This window comes from Balaenoptera borealis (assembly GCF_965194805.1).
Source record: "Balaenoptera borealis genome assembly, chromosome: 20".
In the NCBI taxonomy this organism is placed as follows: Eukaryota; Metazoa; Chordata; class Mammalia; order Artiodactyla; family Balaenopteridae; genus Balaenoptera; species Balaenoptera borealis.
Genome location: NC_138879.1, coordinates 24423815 through 24439012, shown reverse-complemented (window position 1 = coordinate 24439012; position 15198 = coordinate 24423815). Strand labels below are relative to the sequence as shown.

The 15198-nt window shown below is 41.5% G+C and overlaps 1 protein-coding gene across 4 annotated transcripts in view; it reads left to right on the top strand.

The window, feature by feature from the left end:
- The first annotated feature begins 17 nt into the window (after positions 1-17).
- The window catches only part of KAT7 (lysine acetyltransferase 7), a 31518-nt gene continuing 16337 nt past the window's right edge, over positions 18-15198 (top strand). For 2 of the 4 annotated variants that reach the window (XM_082373160.1, XM_082373159.1), the window contains exons 1-3: positions 48-204; positions 2667-2814; positions 12530-12612. In XM_082373160.1, coding sequence (XP_082229286.1) covers positions 190-204; positions 2667-2814; positions 12530-12612 — 246 coding nt within the window. In that variant the 5' untranslated portion in view covers positions 48-189. Of the gene's footprint in view, positions 205-2666; positions 2815-5383; positions 5561-6747; positions 6988-12529; positions 12613-15198 lie in introns of all 4 variants that reach the window. The other 2 variants (XM_082373157.1, XM_082373158.1) reach the window with 2 other exon arrangements.

The following is a 15198-nucleotide window of genomic DNA, read 5'->3' as shown; positions in this document are numbered from 1 at the left end:
GAGGAAAAAGCGCCTCAGCCCGCGGCGCCTGCGCAGAAGGTTGTAGACGCTGTGAAGCAGGAGGCACTTGGGATCGTACGCAGGATTGGGACTGCTACAGAGGCCGCCACGGAGCCCGCCGGAGCCACCGTTCCTACTGCTGCTGCCGCCGCTGCCCGAATCGGAACCGTCGGGCCGCAGCCGCCGGCAATGCCGCGAAGGAAGGTGAGAGGAACGGGACAGGAGGGATGGCGGGTTTCTAAGGACAGTCTTTTGAGCAACGTGACGCAGTTGGCCACGCCTCACAGTGGTTGGTTTCCAACTTCCCGCTATCCCGAACCTAGCTCAGCAACCCTCTCTTCTGTCCATACCCAACAGAAAAATGTGGGCCCGATCCTGGCCTCGGCCTATGCTTGCAACTATTCCCGCCCTCTGCTTGCCTGGCTCGGAGGCGTTCTTCTCGTTAATTGGTCGCTGAAACGTCTAGAAGCATATTGATTGGCTGGTGACACCGCCCATTTGGGCTCAACGGTCACCTCCCCGCGTGTGGGGGCGGTGTCTGGGCCCGGCCCCACCGCTCTCCGACTGGCGGTAGAGAACGATCCCTTTTCTCTTGATTGGCTGGGCTTGGCAGTCTGTCCTGTGGGGGCGCGGTTTAGCGGGGCCGCGATTGGGTGGCACGAATCCCCCTCCCTTCCGTCTGGAGATGCTCATAGGAGGAGAGGCGGGGTTTTGGAGCATCCTTCCTTTCCCCGCGGGGGACACAACAAAGCAGAGGACTGGGTGGTGGAGAACCAGCGCCCACTCCTAAGGGATCTCACTCTGGCCTTTTGCTCCTAAGCTGTAATTATTCCTTGTTTCCTTAGTTGGACAGAGCCTAGAAAATGCAGTTCGTAAAATCAGAAACTTTGTAGAATTAGATGGGACTTATGAGATCACCTAAGGACACTCCCATCCCTTCTTTTCTCAGCTAAACAGAGGCTTATTGGAGTGCCCCAAGCTCCTCAATTAGGCAATGGCAGAGCCAGGACTACAGAAAAAATCTAATTCAGTTCAACAAACGTTTATTGACTACTTGCTACGTGCTGGTTGCTGGGGATTCAGAAATTAATTAGACGTGATCTCTGGCTTAAGGAAATCAGAGTCTGATGGGGAAAACAGACAAATAAATAACTGTAGAAGGATCTAGTAAATTCTCTACTTGGCAGTAATATACAAAGCTTAATGTCAAGGAAGTGGGAGAGCAATTAAGTCTGTTCTGGAATAAGATGGCAAGTAGATTGGTGAAAGCCAGAGAGAAGAACTGAGTTCCACGGTCAAGCCAGGAAGGGATGGTCAGAGATGATCAGAGATTCAGATATCTGGGTAATTGGACTAGATGACCTTTAAGATTCCCCTTTTAGTCTATCAATTTTCTGTGACTCTCTCTGGGGCCTCCACTCATTATCTGGGCAGATTAGACTTGAAATATTTGGAAAGTTGGGTGGTATTCTTGTTCATTTCTGCAGAAATGTTTCTCTTCACAGAGACTTTCAAATATTTACACTTTTTAATGTCTCCTAAAATGACGTACATTGATAGGTGGTATTTATGTTAAGGCTCACCAAATGCAGGAATAGTACTGGTGCCTTGGAATAGGCCCACAGTCCCCTTTCTGCAATTCCCAAATACAAAGAGCTCTTGAAAATGTAAATTTTTTAGTAACTTATTTGGTGGCAAAACCTGTCCTAAACTGTCCTGAGTTTTCGTGTGTCTCATTTAGTGTGATTGTTTACATATTTTGCTGCAGAAAGGGTGTTATTTGCAGGATATATGCAAAGTATTCCCTTTCCAAAAATCTAAAAAGTTATGAATTCTAAACACAGCTGGTCCTAAGGGTTTTGAATAAAGAATTGGGGACTTGTAATTTGAAACTTTGGTGTTTTTTTATTTTTTAGCAAATACATTTCTCTTTCTGGTTTAGTAAAAGGTATAGTGTTAATGCTCAGTTGATAAAAGTTATCTTTATGGTTAATCATGCCTCAGGAGGCTAACAATTGACAATTATTAATTGAAAAGATGATTTTTTAAAACCTTTTGTTTTGGCATACCTATGCATCTTCATGTGCAAGCCGCTCCCCCCCCACCCCCCGCCCCGTTCTTAAAGCACTTTTGCCATTCATGTGGAGAAACTTCAAAAGTAGATAAGAAAGAAGAATGTTACTCTTTTTCTCCTTAAGTTCTTTTGGGATCAGAGTTGTGGACCATGACATTTTGAATTAGTGTGTAGTTTTAAAAAATGTAATAGTTGTTCATGGAGACTTTGTACACAAGCTACTCTGAATTTCAATGGGGTCTAGTGCTAACATTTTTCTCATTACCCTGGACTTTCTGTAAGGACATGGTTATGTCAACCAGACTGTTTTGAGTAGAATACTTTCCAGTTTGTGGTACTGACCTCCAGATGGACTTGTTTCAGAATTAACGATAATACAGTAAGAATTCTCTTTCTGTGTTTATTTAATAAGGGTGCATTATTTGTAGATTGTTTCATTTAAATGCTCTAAATAAAGGAAAGTTGGCTGTGGAATCCTTTCTTAGGTTTGAACTTGGTGTTTTCAGTATCACAGTTCGTTTTTTTTCCAGTGTTAATTCAAACCCACAGAGTAAATGTTTCTGTGCTAATGTTTGGATCTATGGTGTTACAGAGGAATGCAGGCAGTAGTTCAGATGGAACCGAAGATTCCGATTTTTCTACAGATCTCGAGCACACAGACAGTTCAGAGAGTGATGGCACATCCCGGCGATCTGCCCGAGTCACCCGCTCCTCAGCCCGACTAAGCCAGAGTTCCCAAGGTAAAAGGCGGCTTCCTTCTTCCTGACCACACCTCACAGCTGACTGGACATCACATTATGGTGCTAGTTACTGTGGAAACTGGTCCCATGTCTTGATGTTGATGACAGAATCTGGTAAAATGCAGAGTAAATGACTGCGAAGTATCAGGTTTTAAAAAATGGTTCTGTTGGGGGTACTGTCCAATTTGTAGACCCAAAGGAACTATGTCTGGTTTAATAGGTGTGTGACACATGTATATCCTGAGTCATTTAATTTTTTATAGATTAGTTTCCCTATCAGTAAAATGAGAATGCTGTCTTTTCACTTTCGTTAGAATGGTTTAGGCCTAGGGGCTTAAAATAGTCTCTTGAACTTGTTATTATAGGAGGCCCAATACTTTTAAAACCACGTTTAATTCTGTAATATAGTCAAGTACAGGTAATAAATATAAATAGTTGACCTAACTATCAATTGTAAATACCGAGAATTTTGCTTTGGTAGTAAAGAATAGAGAATCTTGGTGTCGGAAGGTTCTCTAGTGCAATTAGCTATCTGGGCTTAGATTTGGAGGGTACCCTTAAACCCTCTTGGCTCTGCTCTGGGATTCCCTGGGGAAGAAGGAAAGTTGTAATGAATACAGAAAGCTGATGATCAACAAGCGATAATAAATTAAGAGGGAAAAATTATATTTAGATTAATTATACTTAGAGCGCTTAAACAGTGTTGATTTGGTTAGTGCTTTGTATAAGCATGTTGCAAAATGAGAGAAAAACATCTTTTTTCAAGCAAGAAAGTGGGAACACTCTCTCTCTGCAACTGTTCCTGTATTTATTTATTTATTTTTTTTAATTTTTATTTATTTATTTATTTATGGCTGTGTTGGGTCTTTGTTTCTGTGCGGGCTTTCTCTAGTTGTGGCAAGTGGGGGCCACTCTTCATCGCGGTGCACGGGCCTCTCACTATCGCTGTCTCTCTTGTTGCGGAGCACAGGCTCCAGACGCGCAGGCTCAGTAATTGTGGCTCACGGGCCTAGTTGCTCCACGGCATGTGGGATCTTCCCAGACCAGGGCTCGAACCCGTGTCCCCTGCATTGGCAGGCAGATTCTCAACCACTGCGCCACCAGGGAAGCCCCTTACTTTATTTTTGAATCTAATGTTTGAGCTGAAGTATAGATGTTGTCTCTTGATTTCTCAACTTTTAAGTTTTTATCTTTTGACATAATGGGAGTATTGATAAATGGCTACTATAATTCAGGTACTATGCTATGTACTGGAATACCATGATACAAAAATCATACTTCTGCCCTCAAGGAGCTCACAGTTTAGTTCGGGATGTAAACTGGTATGGTAATGCATTGTGGAACGGGCTCTGAGAGAGGTTTGCATAGAGTACTGTGGAAGCCCAGATATGGAAATCTTATGGGATCTAGTAGGAATTTACAAGTTGAAAGATGGGAAAGTGTTATTATAGGAAGAGGGTACAGTATATGCAAAGGAATGGGCATAAGTGTTCTTAGAAAGTATAATTGGTCATGCCCTGGACACCTGAAAGTTGTAAATATTCAAAATAGCTAGGAATTACATGAGCTCTGGGTCTCTTTCTAGTTATACTTTATGACCACTGAGTCGCACAACTCCATGGGGCACTGTTCACAGTGTGGTCCATGTAAGATGACCCTCTCTAAAGCAAAATATAGACTATCAATACATTGTGAACGGAGCCCCCTGGAGGTATGCAAACTGAAAACCTAGCTATGTGCTAACTTTTACACAAGAGTTTGAGAATTTCAGTTTTCTTCTTTGAAGAATCTGTAAGATATACATTTTAGGATTTTTTGTTGATTAAAATATGCTTTAATTTTAGCTCTGAATTTCTTTTATTCCTTTTTTGAGTGTCATCAGAGTGGAGATGAGAAAAGGCTACTGGGTGCTTCAGAATAGATTTCTCTATCCAAAAGAATTTTAAAAGTTGTAGTCTTGCCTTGCCCTTTACGAGTCTAATATTATGTTGCTTCAGGGTATCAGATAGGGTAATCAGGAAGAAAAAAGAGATCCTTAAGGAAAGGAAATATTCGTATATTGATATACCTTTAGTAGTAGAGCATCTGTTTTCTGGTGGGTTAGAGTAAGGGAAGAAAGAGAGGACGTAGCTAATATTTATAAAGCACTAGATTTAGCTACCTAGGGATCGTGTTAGGTGCCTTACATGAATTATTCCACTTATTCTCACACAAAATGTATGAGGAATATGCTACTAGTTTTCCCCCATTTTTTATAGACCAGGAAAGAGGCTTGGAGAGATTAACTTGCCCAGGATGCCACAGCTAGTTAGTATGATGAAGTGGAATTGAATCTCGTTCAGTCTTGATTCCAGAGCCTAAACTATTAATTCCTTGCTGTATTGCATCTCTATACCTGATCTATTTTGCTTATATTTAGTTCAATAAAATGGATATTTTGAGGATTTGTTGGATTTTTTGAAATATGAAGAGGAGGGCCTACGTGCTAATAAGTCATACCGCTGGGAAATAAAACAGATTTCCTTCTTTTTTCTTTAATTGTTTTATTGTTTTTAAAAATCGGGATCAGATTCCAGTCCTGTTCGAAATTTGCAGTCTTTTGGCACTGAGGAGCCTGCTTATTCTACCAGGAGAGTGACACGTAGTCAGCAGCAGCCTACCCCAGTGACTCCGAAAAAATACCCTCTTCGGCAGACTCGTTCATCTGGCTCAGAAACTGAGCAAGTGGTTGACTTTTCAGATAGAGGTGAGTGGGTGTGGTATGATTTGGACCCATTACAGAGAGGGTCTAGTCAGTTTCCTCTTAAGGGAGGCTTGGAGCCACTGCAGATAGATAGATGCCCAATACAAAATTCAGCTAGGTGAATGCTGTTTGTCTGATTCCTTTTTTGTGTCTTGCTGAGGTCAAGTTTGGTACTCTAGTACTCTTGAGGTCCAGAGTAGCTGGAGTATATTTGATTGGACCTGCAGTAGGCAAAAGGGACTGGGAACCTCTTACCCACAGATGAAGAAGGCTTAAAGCAGATTTTCTTATAGCCATGCTATAAATAAATCTCTGAATTTCTGAAGAGGAGTGACCCATCAGTAATGGGGAATGGTAAGGTATTGAGGTTGTGATTCAGCAGCCCAAATCAGAGGCCTTAGACCAAAGGCTTTAGGCTTTTAGCCTGCCAACACCCCACGGCATGTGTAACTTCCCCAACCAGGGATGGAACCACCGGCCCCTGCAGTGGAAGCGCAGAGTCTTAACCACTAGACCACCAGGGAAGTCTGGTCAACAAAAAAGTTTTGTTGCCAGTATTTGAAAAAACAAAAGAGTTCATGTAAAAACCTGAGTTATTAGTTTCTTTTAAAAAATGGAAAGCTCTGGGAACATTAGGTGGCCATTCACCACAGTAATAATTGGCTGGAACTGAGTAGTAGTTGTCCCCTTGAGAGGGACAATCAGCTCTCAGTTTGGCCTTGCTCAGCCCCGGTAGGCATTTGGTTTGCAACCCCTGATTTAGAGTTAGTCAGGTCCATTCACACTCTCACACCAAGTCTGTTCAGTGTCATCCAGAAAGAACTATTTTCATTTATCTTCCATCCTGTGTATCTCCTGGAAGGAGAGTGGGGTGGTAATGTTTTTTAAAGATTTATTCCCATCCAGTTTTGATTACCCATGATTTGGGGCTTGGGAGAAACACAGATAAGTAAAATGCATTAGGTAAACTCCAAATGGAATTTTAGTCAGGATTTAAAGTTGCAAAAGAGGAATGATGTTATTAGTTTCTCTTCATTTTCTATTCAGTTTTATGGCAGATAAGTGGCTAGAAGTTACTGGTTAAATCGTAGAAAGAGGATCTTGGAAAGCCCATAAGCTCTTCTGAATATAATAACCCTCTAAATAAAATATACCCCATTCATGAGTTCTACCAATTGCTTTTACTTTAGAAACTAAAAATACAGCTGATCATGATGAGTCTCCACCTCGAACGCCAACTGGAAACGCCCCTTCTTCTGAGTCTGATATAGACATCTCCAGCCCCAACGTTTCTCACGATGAGAGCATTGCCAAGGACATGTCCTTGAAGGACTCGGGCAGTGATCTCTCTCATCGCCCCAAGCGCCGCCGCTTCCATGAAAGCTACAATTTCAATATGAAGTGTCCTACACCAGGCTGTAACTCCCTAGGTAAGTGTGCCCAAGCCTCATGACACCCTGTGATATGTGGTTCTCTCTCCCTCTGGAATTAGGATCACCCAGAAATGTTTAGTGTTCCATTGCGACTTAGCTTCTTAGGCTCTTCAGTGATCATGCCTCAGAATAACTCTGAATTGCCCGCTTGAATAAAAGCATCTCTGGGACTTCCCTAGTGGCGCAGTGGTTAAGAATCCGCCCGCCATTGCAGGGGACACGGGTTGCAGCCCTGGTCCGGGAAGATCCCACATGCCGCGGAGCACCTAAGCCCGTGCGCCACAACTACTGAGCCTGCGCTCTAGAGCCTGCGAGCCGCAACTGCCGAAGCCTGCGTGCATAGAGCCCGTGCTCCGCCACAAGAGAAGCCATCGCAATGAGAAGCCCGCGCACCACAACGAAGAGTTAACCCCCGCTCTCTGCATCTAGAGAAAGCCTGCGCGAAGCAATGAAGACCCAACGCAGCCAAAAAAAAAAAAGCATCTCTGCTTCTTGGACTCTTATCCATAGTAACAGATTTGGTTACAAGGAAATTAACTGTGATGGGCCATTCAGTTTATTGAGAGCTTTTCCCAGAGAAAAATTCTCTCATTTTTCCAGCGAAACCAAAACAGAAAACCAGTTATCTCTAAATATCTCATTGTGCGGTGCATAGTTCAAGTTTACTGAGGACTAATAGACTGTAAGTTAGTGGTGAATAATGGTTGTATGGCTATAGCTATTAAGGAAATGAGAGAAGCAGATTTTTTTTGGTCAAGAGGCTCTGAAGGTAAGGAGTACAGATGAGACCCTGGCCTTTTGTGACTTCTGTAGTTTTAGGTCTTGTGGCTTTGTGTGCTTTAGTAAGTATAAACTAGATAAGCATTTCTTCACAGATAGATGAATATTTCATTGTTTTCTTATGACTTATTTTTCCCCCTTACTGAGGGATTCTAGTAATGGTTTAAAAACCTTATTTGTGCTCCTTAAGTGAGATTAGGTGCAAATGTTGGGCTAAGCTTTTGTCTAGAGTTGAAAGGTGCTGATTGGAAGATAAGGGGCCTCTCTTTCTATCTACAAATTTAGCTTTGGGGGACTTCCCTGGTGGCGCAATGGTTAAGAATCCGCCTGCCAATTCAGGGGGCACGGGTTTGAGCCCTGGTCCGGGAAGATCCCACATGCCGCAGAGCACCTAAGCCTGTGCTCCACAAATACTGAGCCTGCACTCTAGAGCCCGCGAGCCACAACTGCAGAGCCCATGTGCCACAACTACTGAAGCCTGCATGCCTACAGCCCGTGCTCCGCAGCAAGAGAAGCCACCGCAATGAGAAGCACACACACCGCAACGAAGACCCAACACAGCCAAAAATAAATAAATTAAAAAAAAAAAATTTAGCCTTTGAATGTGGCCACCAGGTTCAGAAAAAAAGTAGAACGGAGTAAGTTGCTGCTTTGCAGACCACCAGTACATTTTCCCTAGTATTTTATTTATTTGGATCCTTTCCTGTTCTTAGCAGCAGTTTCTTAGGTAATTTCAAGCCATCAAAATGCATAAATAAAGCAAAAGTTCCCGTGAACACTATACCAGTTGTTACTCAAGGTAGTTGTTTCAGGCCTAAATCAATTTCCTTGAGATAAATAATGAAAAACTAAGAATAGACAGTATATAATCACTAGTACAAGATATAGCTAATGTGCTTTCAGACGGTAAGAGGATCTCGTTGCCACACAGCAGAAGAAGGAATTTTCCTCAGCTCTGCTTGTTGCTATCCACGCATCCTTAGATTGTTACTTTTATTTTATGTACTATGTGTAATCAGTCATTCAATACTTATTGACTGTTTTAAATTCTGGGGGTGGAGTTGTGAACATGTCAAATTCCCTACACTCATGTAGCTTATAGTCTAACTGGGGAAGGCAAAACAGATGTGTAATACATCAGCTGGAGATGTGTGCTGTGAAGGGTAGGATACCGCACATACACACAAGCGTGTGTGAGTTGGGAAAGCCACTCTGATATGCTGATATTTGAGCAGAAACCTGAGATAAGTGAGAGAGTGAACCATTTGAGTATCGGGGGGATAAGCATTATGGGTAGAGGGAACAGCAAGTGCACAGGGTCTGGGGCAGGAGAATGCTTAACCTCTTTGAGGAGTATTTTTTTTTGGTGGGGTGGGGGGTGCTGCGCTGTGCAGCATGCAGGGTCTTAGTTTCCTGACCAGGGGTCAACCCGTGCCCTCTGCACTGGGAGCGCGGAGTCTTAACCACTGGACCGCCAGGGACGTCCCTTTGAGGAGTACTTTAGGGGCCAATATGCCTGGAGCAGATAGACCAGAATGGGGAGGAGGAGACAGACCAGAATGAGGTTAGAGTGGGGGACTGATTCTGTGTTATTTATGCCCTGGACTCAGCACCCTTAATGTGGTAGACCAGAGGGTAAATATAAATCTGTTGCATCACAGGAAAGGTTACTTTGACTTTTGGTTTTAATGTATTGGCAAAGTTTGAAAAGTATGAACCTGAGCTTCCAAAATTATTCTGGATCCTGTTCCACCCTTCATCTTAGGCAAAACAGTGTCGTTAATTTTTTTTTTTTTGGTAATTTTGATATGAAAGTAGGATGTGCTTTTGAAAAATTAAAACCCTACAGGAGATCTTGAGTGCTAAGTAAAAGTTTTCCTTCACTCATATCCCCAGAACCATGCCCTAGATATAAAACTACTATTGGTAGTTTTTTATGAATGCTGATAAGTTTCTATACATATATAGCACACGTGTATATGTACATGTATTTCTTTTTTTGTTATTTATAAAAAGGAAAATATACAGTGGTTTGACATCTTAGATATTTTACTTATTGGCACTCACAGGTCCATCTGTTTAAAGGATATTGAGAATTCCATTATGTTGAAAGTTCAGAAATTATTTAAATTGCCCTGTATTGATTGACATTTATATTGTTTCTCATATTTTAACTTTTTTTTCTTAAAGCTATTTTGAACAGTACTGTAATTGATAGCCTTGTATGTATGTATTTTGGTGTCTTTCTAGAAAATCTGTTGGATAAATTCATAGCAGTGGAATTGCTAGGTCAACAGAACAGCTACCATTTTTAAACTTTTAATATAGACATATTGGTTGTAGTTTACATATTATAAAATAAAACAAACTTGAGTAATTTATTCAGAAGTTATGGATGCGTAGTATCTAAAAAGCTTGCTATAGCAGTGATACTTTACATTTTGTACATAGTGTTTGATCAGTGAGGGTAGTTTTTTGTGTCTAAGATAAATGTGTGGATCTCTAAGATTACGTTTTAAATAATATAGTCCTGGAGAAATGGCAGCCTGCCTATCATATATTAACTCCCCTCTCCCCCAGTACTTGGACTGTTTTTACCCTTTACTTATTTATTTTTTGGTTGCGCTGCAAGGCTTGTGGGATCTTAGTTCTGCGACCAGAGATCAAACCCAGGCCCTTGGCAGTGAGAGCATGGAGCCCTGACCACTGGGCCACCAGGGATTCCCTGTTTTTACCCTTTAAAGCTTACTCTGTAAATCTTGTATAATTTTTAAATCCCTTTTAAATGTCTCCTTTACCCCAAGAAAGATAAAGGTTTTTGTAGATTTGCAATTTAGCTTAGCTAATTTATCTTTTTATCTAATTAGCCTTGGCTCACCATCCCTCTCAATCTTAGGTGTTTGATAAACCTTTTGATTGAAGGGACATATAAAAATGAAATAATCAATTCTCTGTGTATTTTCACAAACCACATGAGAAATAGAAAAATGAAGAGATACCCCTTTAGATAAAATGAGCTTTCTGTATTGTTTTTCCTAATATCTTCATCTTCCCATCTTAAGAGGGCCTTGTGCAAACTGCCTGTTTAAAAGTTTGATTATGTATTTTATAAATAAATGAATGAATGAATAATATAAAAGTTTGATTATAGAAGAAGGCTAAATCTTTAAACAAAACCAGCCACCCCTCCAAAAGAATGAATATATTTAATCTGGTCCAAAATTATCAAGGTATGTTTCCTTATATGATAGAAAAGGCCACTTCCTTCTCCATTTTTCATAAGTTTCTTTTGATTTTTGAAAGAAGTTCAGGGGCTTCCCTGGTGGCACAGTGGTTGAGAATCCGCCTGCCATTGCAGGGGACACGGGTTCGAGCCCTGGTCCAGGAAGATCCCACATGCCGTGGAGCAACTAAGCCCGTGCGCCACATCTACTGAGCCTGTGCTCTAGAGCCCGCAAGTCACAACTACTGAGCCTGTGTGCCGCAACTGTTGAAGCCCGCACACCTAGAGCCTGTGCTCCACAACAAGAGAAGCCCCCCGCAATGAGAAGCCCGTGCACCGCAACGAAGAGTAGCTCCCACTTGCCACAACTAGAGAAAGCCCGTGTGCAGCAATGAAGACCCAATGCAGCCGAAAATAAATAAATAAATAAATTTATTTTTAAAAAAGGACTTCCCTGATGGCACAGTGGTTAAGAATCCACCTGCCAATGCAGGGGACACAGGTTCGAGCCCTGGTCCGGGAGTATCCCACATGCCGCGGAGCATCTAAGCCCGTGTGCCACAACTACTGAGCCTGCGCTCTAGAGCCTGAGAGCCACAGCTACTGAGCCCACATGCCACAACTACTGAAGCCCGCGTGCCTAGAGCCCATTTTCCACAGAAGAGAAGCCACCGCAATGAGAAGCCCGTGCACTGCGATGAAGAGCAGCTCCTGCTCGCTGCAAGTAGAGAAAGCCCGCGCACAGCAATGAAGACCCAACACAGCCAAAAAAAAAAAAAGTTCAATTCAGATTGGATAACATTGCATAACAGAAAGGAAAGTACTTACTATACATATGACTTGATCAATTTAGCATAGGAAAGTTAAATTCCACCAAAAGAAAATATTCTTGCTTGTAACTTTGTGCCTTTTATTTTTATTTATTTATTTAAATTTGTTTATTTATTTTTGGCTGCATTGGGTCTTCGTGGCTGCGCACGGGCTTTCTCTAGTTGCGGTGAGCAGGGGCTACTCTTCGTTGTGGTATGCGAGCTTCTCATTGCAGTGGCTTCTCGTTGCGGAGCACAGGCTCTAGGTGCGCGGGCTTCAGTAGTTGTGGCACACGGGCTCGGTTGCTCTGCGGCATGTGGGATCTTCCCGGACCAGGGCTCAAACCCGCGTCCTCTGCATTGGCAGGCGGATTCTTAACCACTGCGCCACCAGGGAAGCCCAACTTTGTGCCTTTTAAATAAGTTTATGGGCTTAATGACATTTTGGAATTTGAGAAATAATTATCAGAAAAGAAGGAACTATAATTTATACTGAATATATGCAAATGTGTTCAAAGATGCTAGGTCCAACCTGTGGAAGAAAAGAATTTATTGTGGGTGCAAGTTATGACCCTAACAGTACTTACCTTTGATGGATTTAATCTGTAATCAGACATGTACGTGATAAAATGATACCGTAAAAAAAGGTAGAGGAAGGTAGAGAAAAATATGACTTTACAAGCTTAAATCTTTCATCTTGAGATTAAGTTTTTTCCTCCTTTAACAGGACACCTTACAGGAAAACACGAGAGACATTTCTCTATATCAGGATGCCCTCTTTATCATAACCTCTCAGCTGATGAATGCAAGGTAATGGTATTGTCATTTATTCAACATATACTTATTGAGTGCTTACCATTTGCCAGGCACTTTGCTAAACAGTAGGGATACAGTGTGAACAAAATGGGCAAGGTCCATGTTCTTACATTCTAGTGGAGGAAACATTATAAAAAACAACTGTGTTTTAAAAAAAAACAACGGACAAATGAATTATTCTATGTAATGAGTGTTTTGAGAGAAATTAACAATGAGATTATCTATGGAATATTTGGAACATCATCCTCTAAGTGCTTTGATATTTTCTGTTGAAAATTATCTTCAAAGATTGCTAGGGACCTTTTCCATAAGGAATAATTTGCATAAATATGTGATCTCAATATTTATGCATTAGTTTCTCTTCTTATAAATCTATGAGGACATTTTGCTTTTTAAAAGTTTTTCAAAATTCTTTTCCTCTTTCTTTGTCTGTTTCTGTGGAATACTTTTCGTTTTGTTACTCTCAATCACGCCTACTCTTGGCTAATTCTTGTCTTACATTCTTGAAAAATATAGTTCTAAATAAGCTTTGGGATTTGGAATAATGGATTTAGGAGTAGAGCCTAAGATCCTGTTTTGTATGTTTCTGTATGGGTTGTTGCTACCAAGGAGGAACCAAGAAACTAATTATGGGCAAGCAGGAGTTGAAAATGTTACTAATTAAATGCATTGCTCAGGTAGTATTTGGGCAGGTTACCCAAGTTGGTTAGACCAAAGTATTAATTGTTGTTTTTGTGGTTGTTATTTTGCTAAGAAGGCCAGGATAACAGGTTTATTCCTGTTTGGGCCAGTTTCCTCCTGAGAAAAATGAGATTCCCCAGGTAACATTAATTCTCCCTGATTCAGGAATGTGTTCTCTTATTTACAAGTAGACCACAGGAGGGAAAGTTTCATTCTGTGTTGTGTTTAGTCTTTCAGCAAAGTAGCATACTTTCAATGCTTACGTGGATTTTGAGGTTGTGGATACTTACTCTGATCTTCCTTCATCCCAAATCTCTCACATAAGCAAGGCCGTTTCTTCTGCTCTCTGTAGAAGTGGTAGGTCTTCCCATTATCTTCCCATCAGTGTGAGACCAGAGCAAAACAGGAGCAGCTCTTCCAACATCTGCATCAGAAGCTGACAAGGCATTAGATGCTTCTTTCTCTGAAAATAACTGTGATCTCTGGTTTTTGAGACTTGTCCGTTACCACTTGTCTTTAAATATAACGATCTGATACTATGGATGGTTTTACATAAAAGTCTTCTTAAGGTATAACTTTTTAAATTGTTGGCTAATAGCAGTATGAACATGTTGCCTTAAGCAATTTATTTTTTAAAAAAGAAAAAGAAAATTTTCAGTGTGGGGAAGAAAATTCTGAAAAAAGGAACGCATTTCTTCAACTTTCCTCTTTTGTGCTCTTTTTTACAAGGGGAATCAGGCTCAGCATAATCTGTCTTTACTACTGGACCATGTGCTTGTGGGGATCAGGAGAATTTCTGAAAGATACATGTTTTTATTACATTTAGAATCCCAAATGGAAAGATTAGGCTAATTCCTCACATTTACTAAAAGCCCCAGAGTTTTTAAAGTACTTGCATGTACAGAATTACTCTGAGTTTTCCAGTAAATGATTGCAATCAGTGATATTACCATTTTTATTCAGTCAAAAGACTGAATTCAATGAGTTTACATTTTCATGGAGGAAGGCAAAATCAACATATAAAATTAGTAAGCAATTAAGAATTTCGTGTAGTGGTAATGTTCTGAGAAATGAAACGGGAAACAGAGAGTGACTGTTTTGGGGGTGACAGGGTATGGCACTGCTTTTGCTTGGGCTGTGGAGAAAGACATTTTATCTGAGTCATGGGTGACGGCAAAGAGGCAGTTAGTTGTGTCTAGGTCCTGAGTAGAAGGATGGGCAAACACAAAGGCCGTGAGACAGGGATAAATGGTTGCATTTGAAGGGTGGAAAGTAGGCCAGTGTGGCTGGAATGTGATGGGAAATGAAGAAGCAGGATCCATATCATGAAGGACCTGTAGGCCTTGGCAAAAGGAGTATGCTTTTGTTCTGACGGCCGTGGGAGGCATTCGGAGGGCTTTAACAGAGGCGTGGTGTAATATCAACACTGTTTAAAAATCACAGCTTGCTGGTATGTGGAGAGTGGACTGGAGGGGGCAGGAGTTGACACAGGGTAGACAGGCTGTGTCTGAGGCTTAGGCAGTAGATGGTGGCCTGGTCTAGTGTCATCGTCAGTGGAGATGGTCAGAATTGGTTGGACTCAGGATATGTTTTGGAGGGGGGCAGCCTGATAGAGTTGCTGATGAATTCATTGTGAGGTGGGAGAGAAAGAGAACAATCAAGCATGACGTTCAAGTTTTTGACCTGATCAGTTGTTTAGAAAGTGTTGCTATTTATTGCTACAGGGAAGATTTGGGGTGGAGCAGATTTGTGGGAGAGCGTCAGTCACTCTGTTTTGACCATGCTGAGTTTTAGTGTTGATGTAGAATAGGGAGTTGGATATGAGTCCTCACTGCCCAGAAGATGAATCTGAGACTTGGAGAGCTAATGTGATTTGTCTAAGGTCATAACTACAGAGTT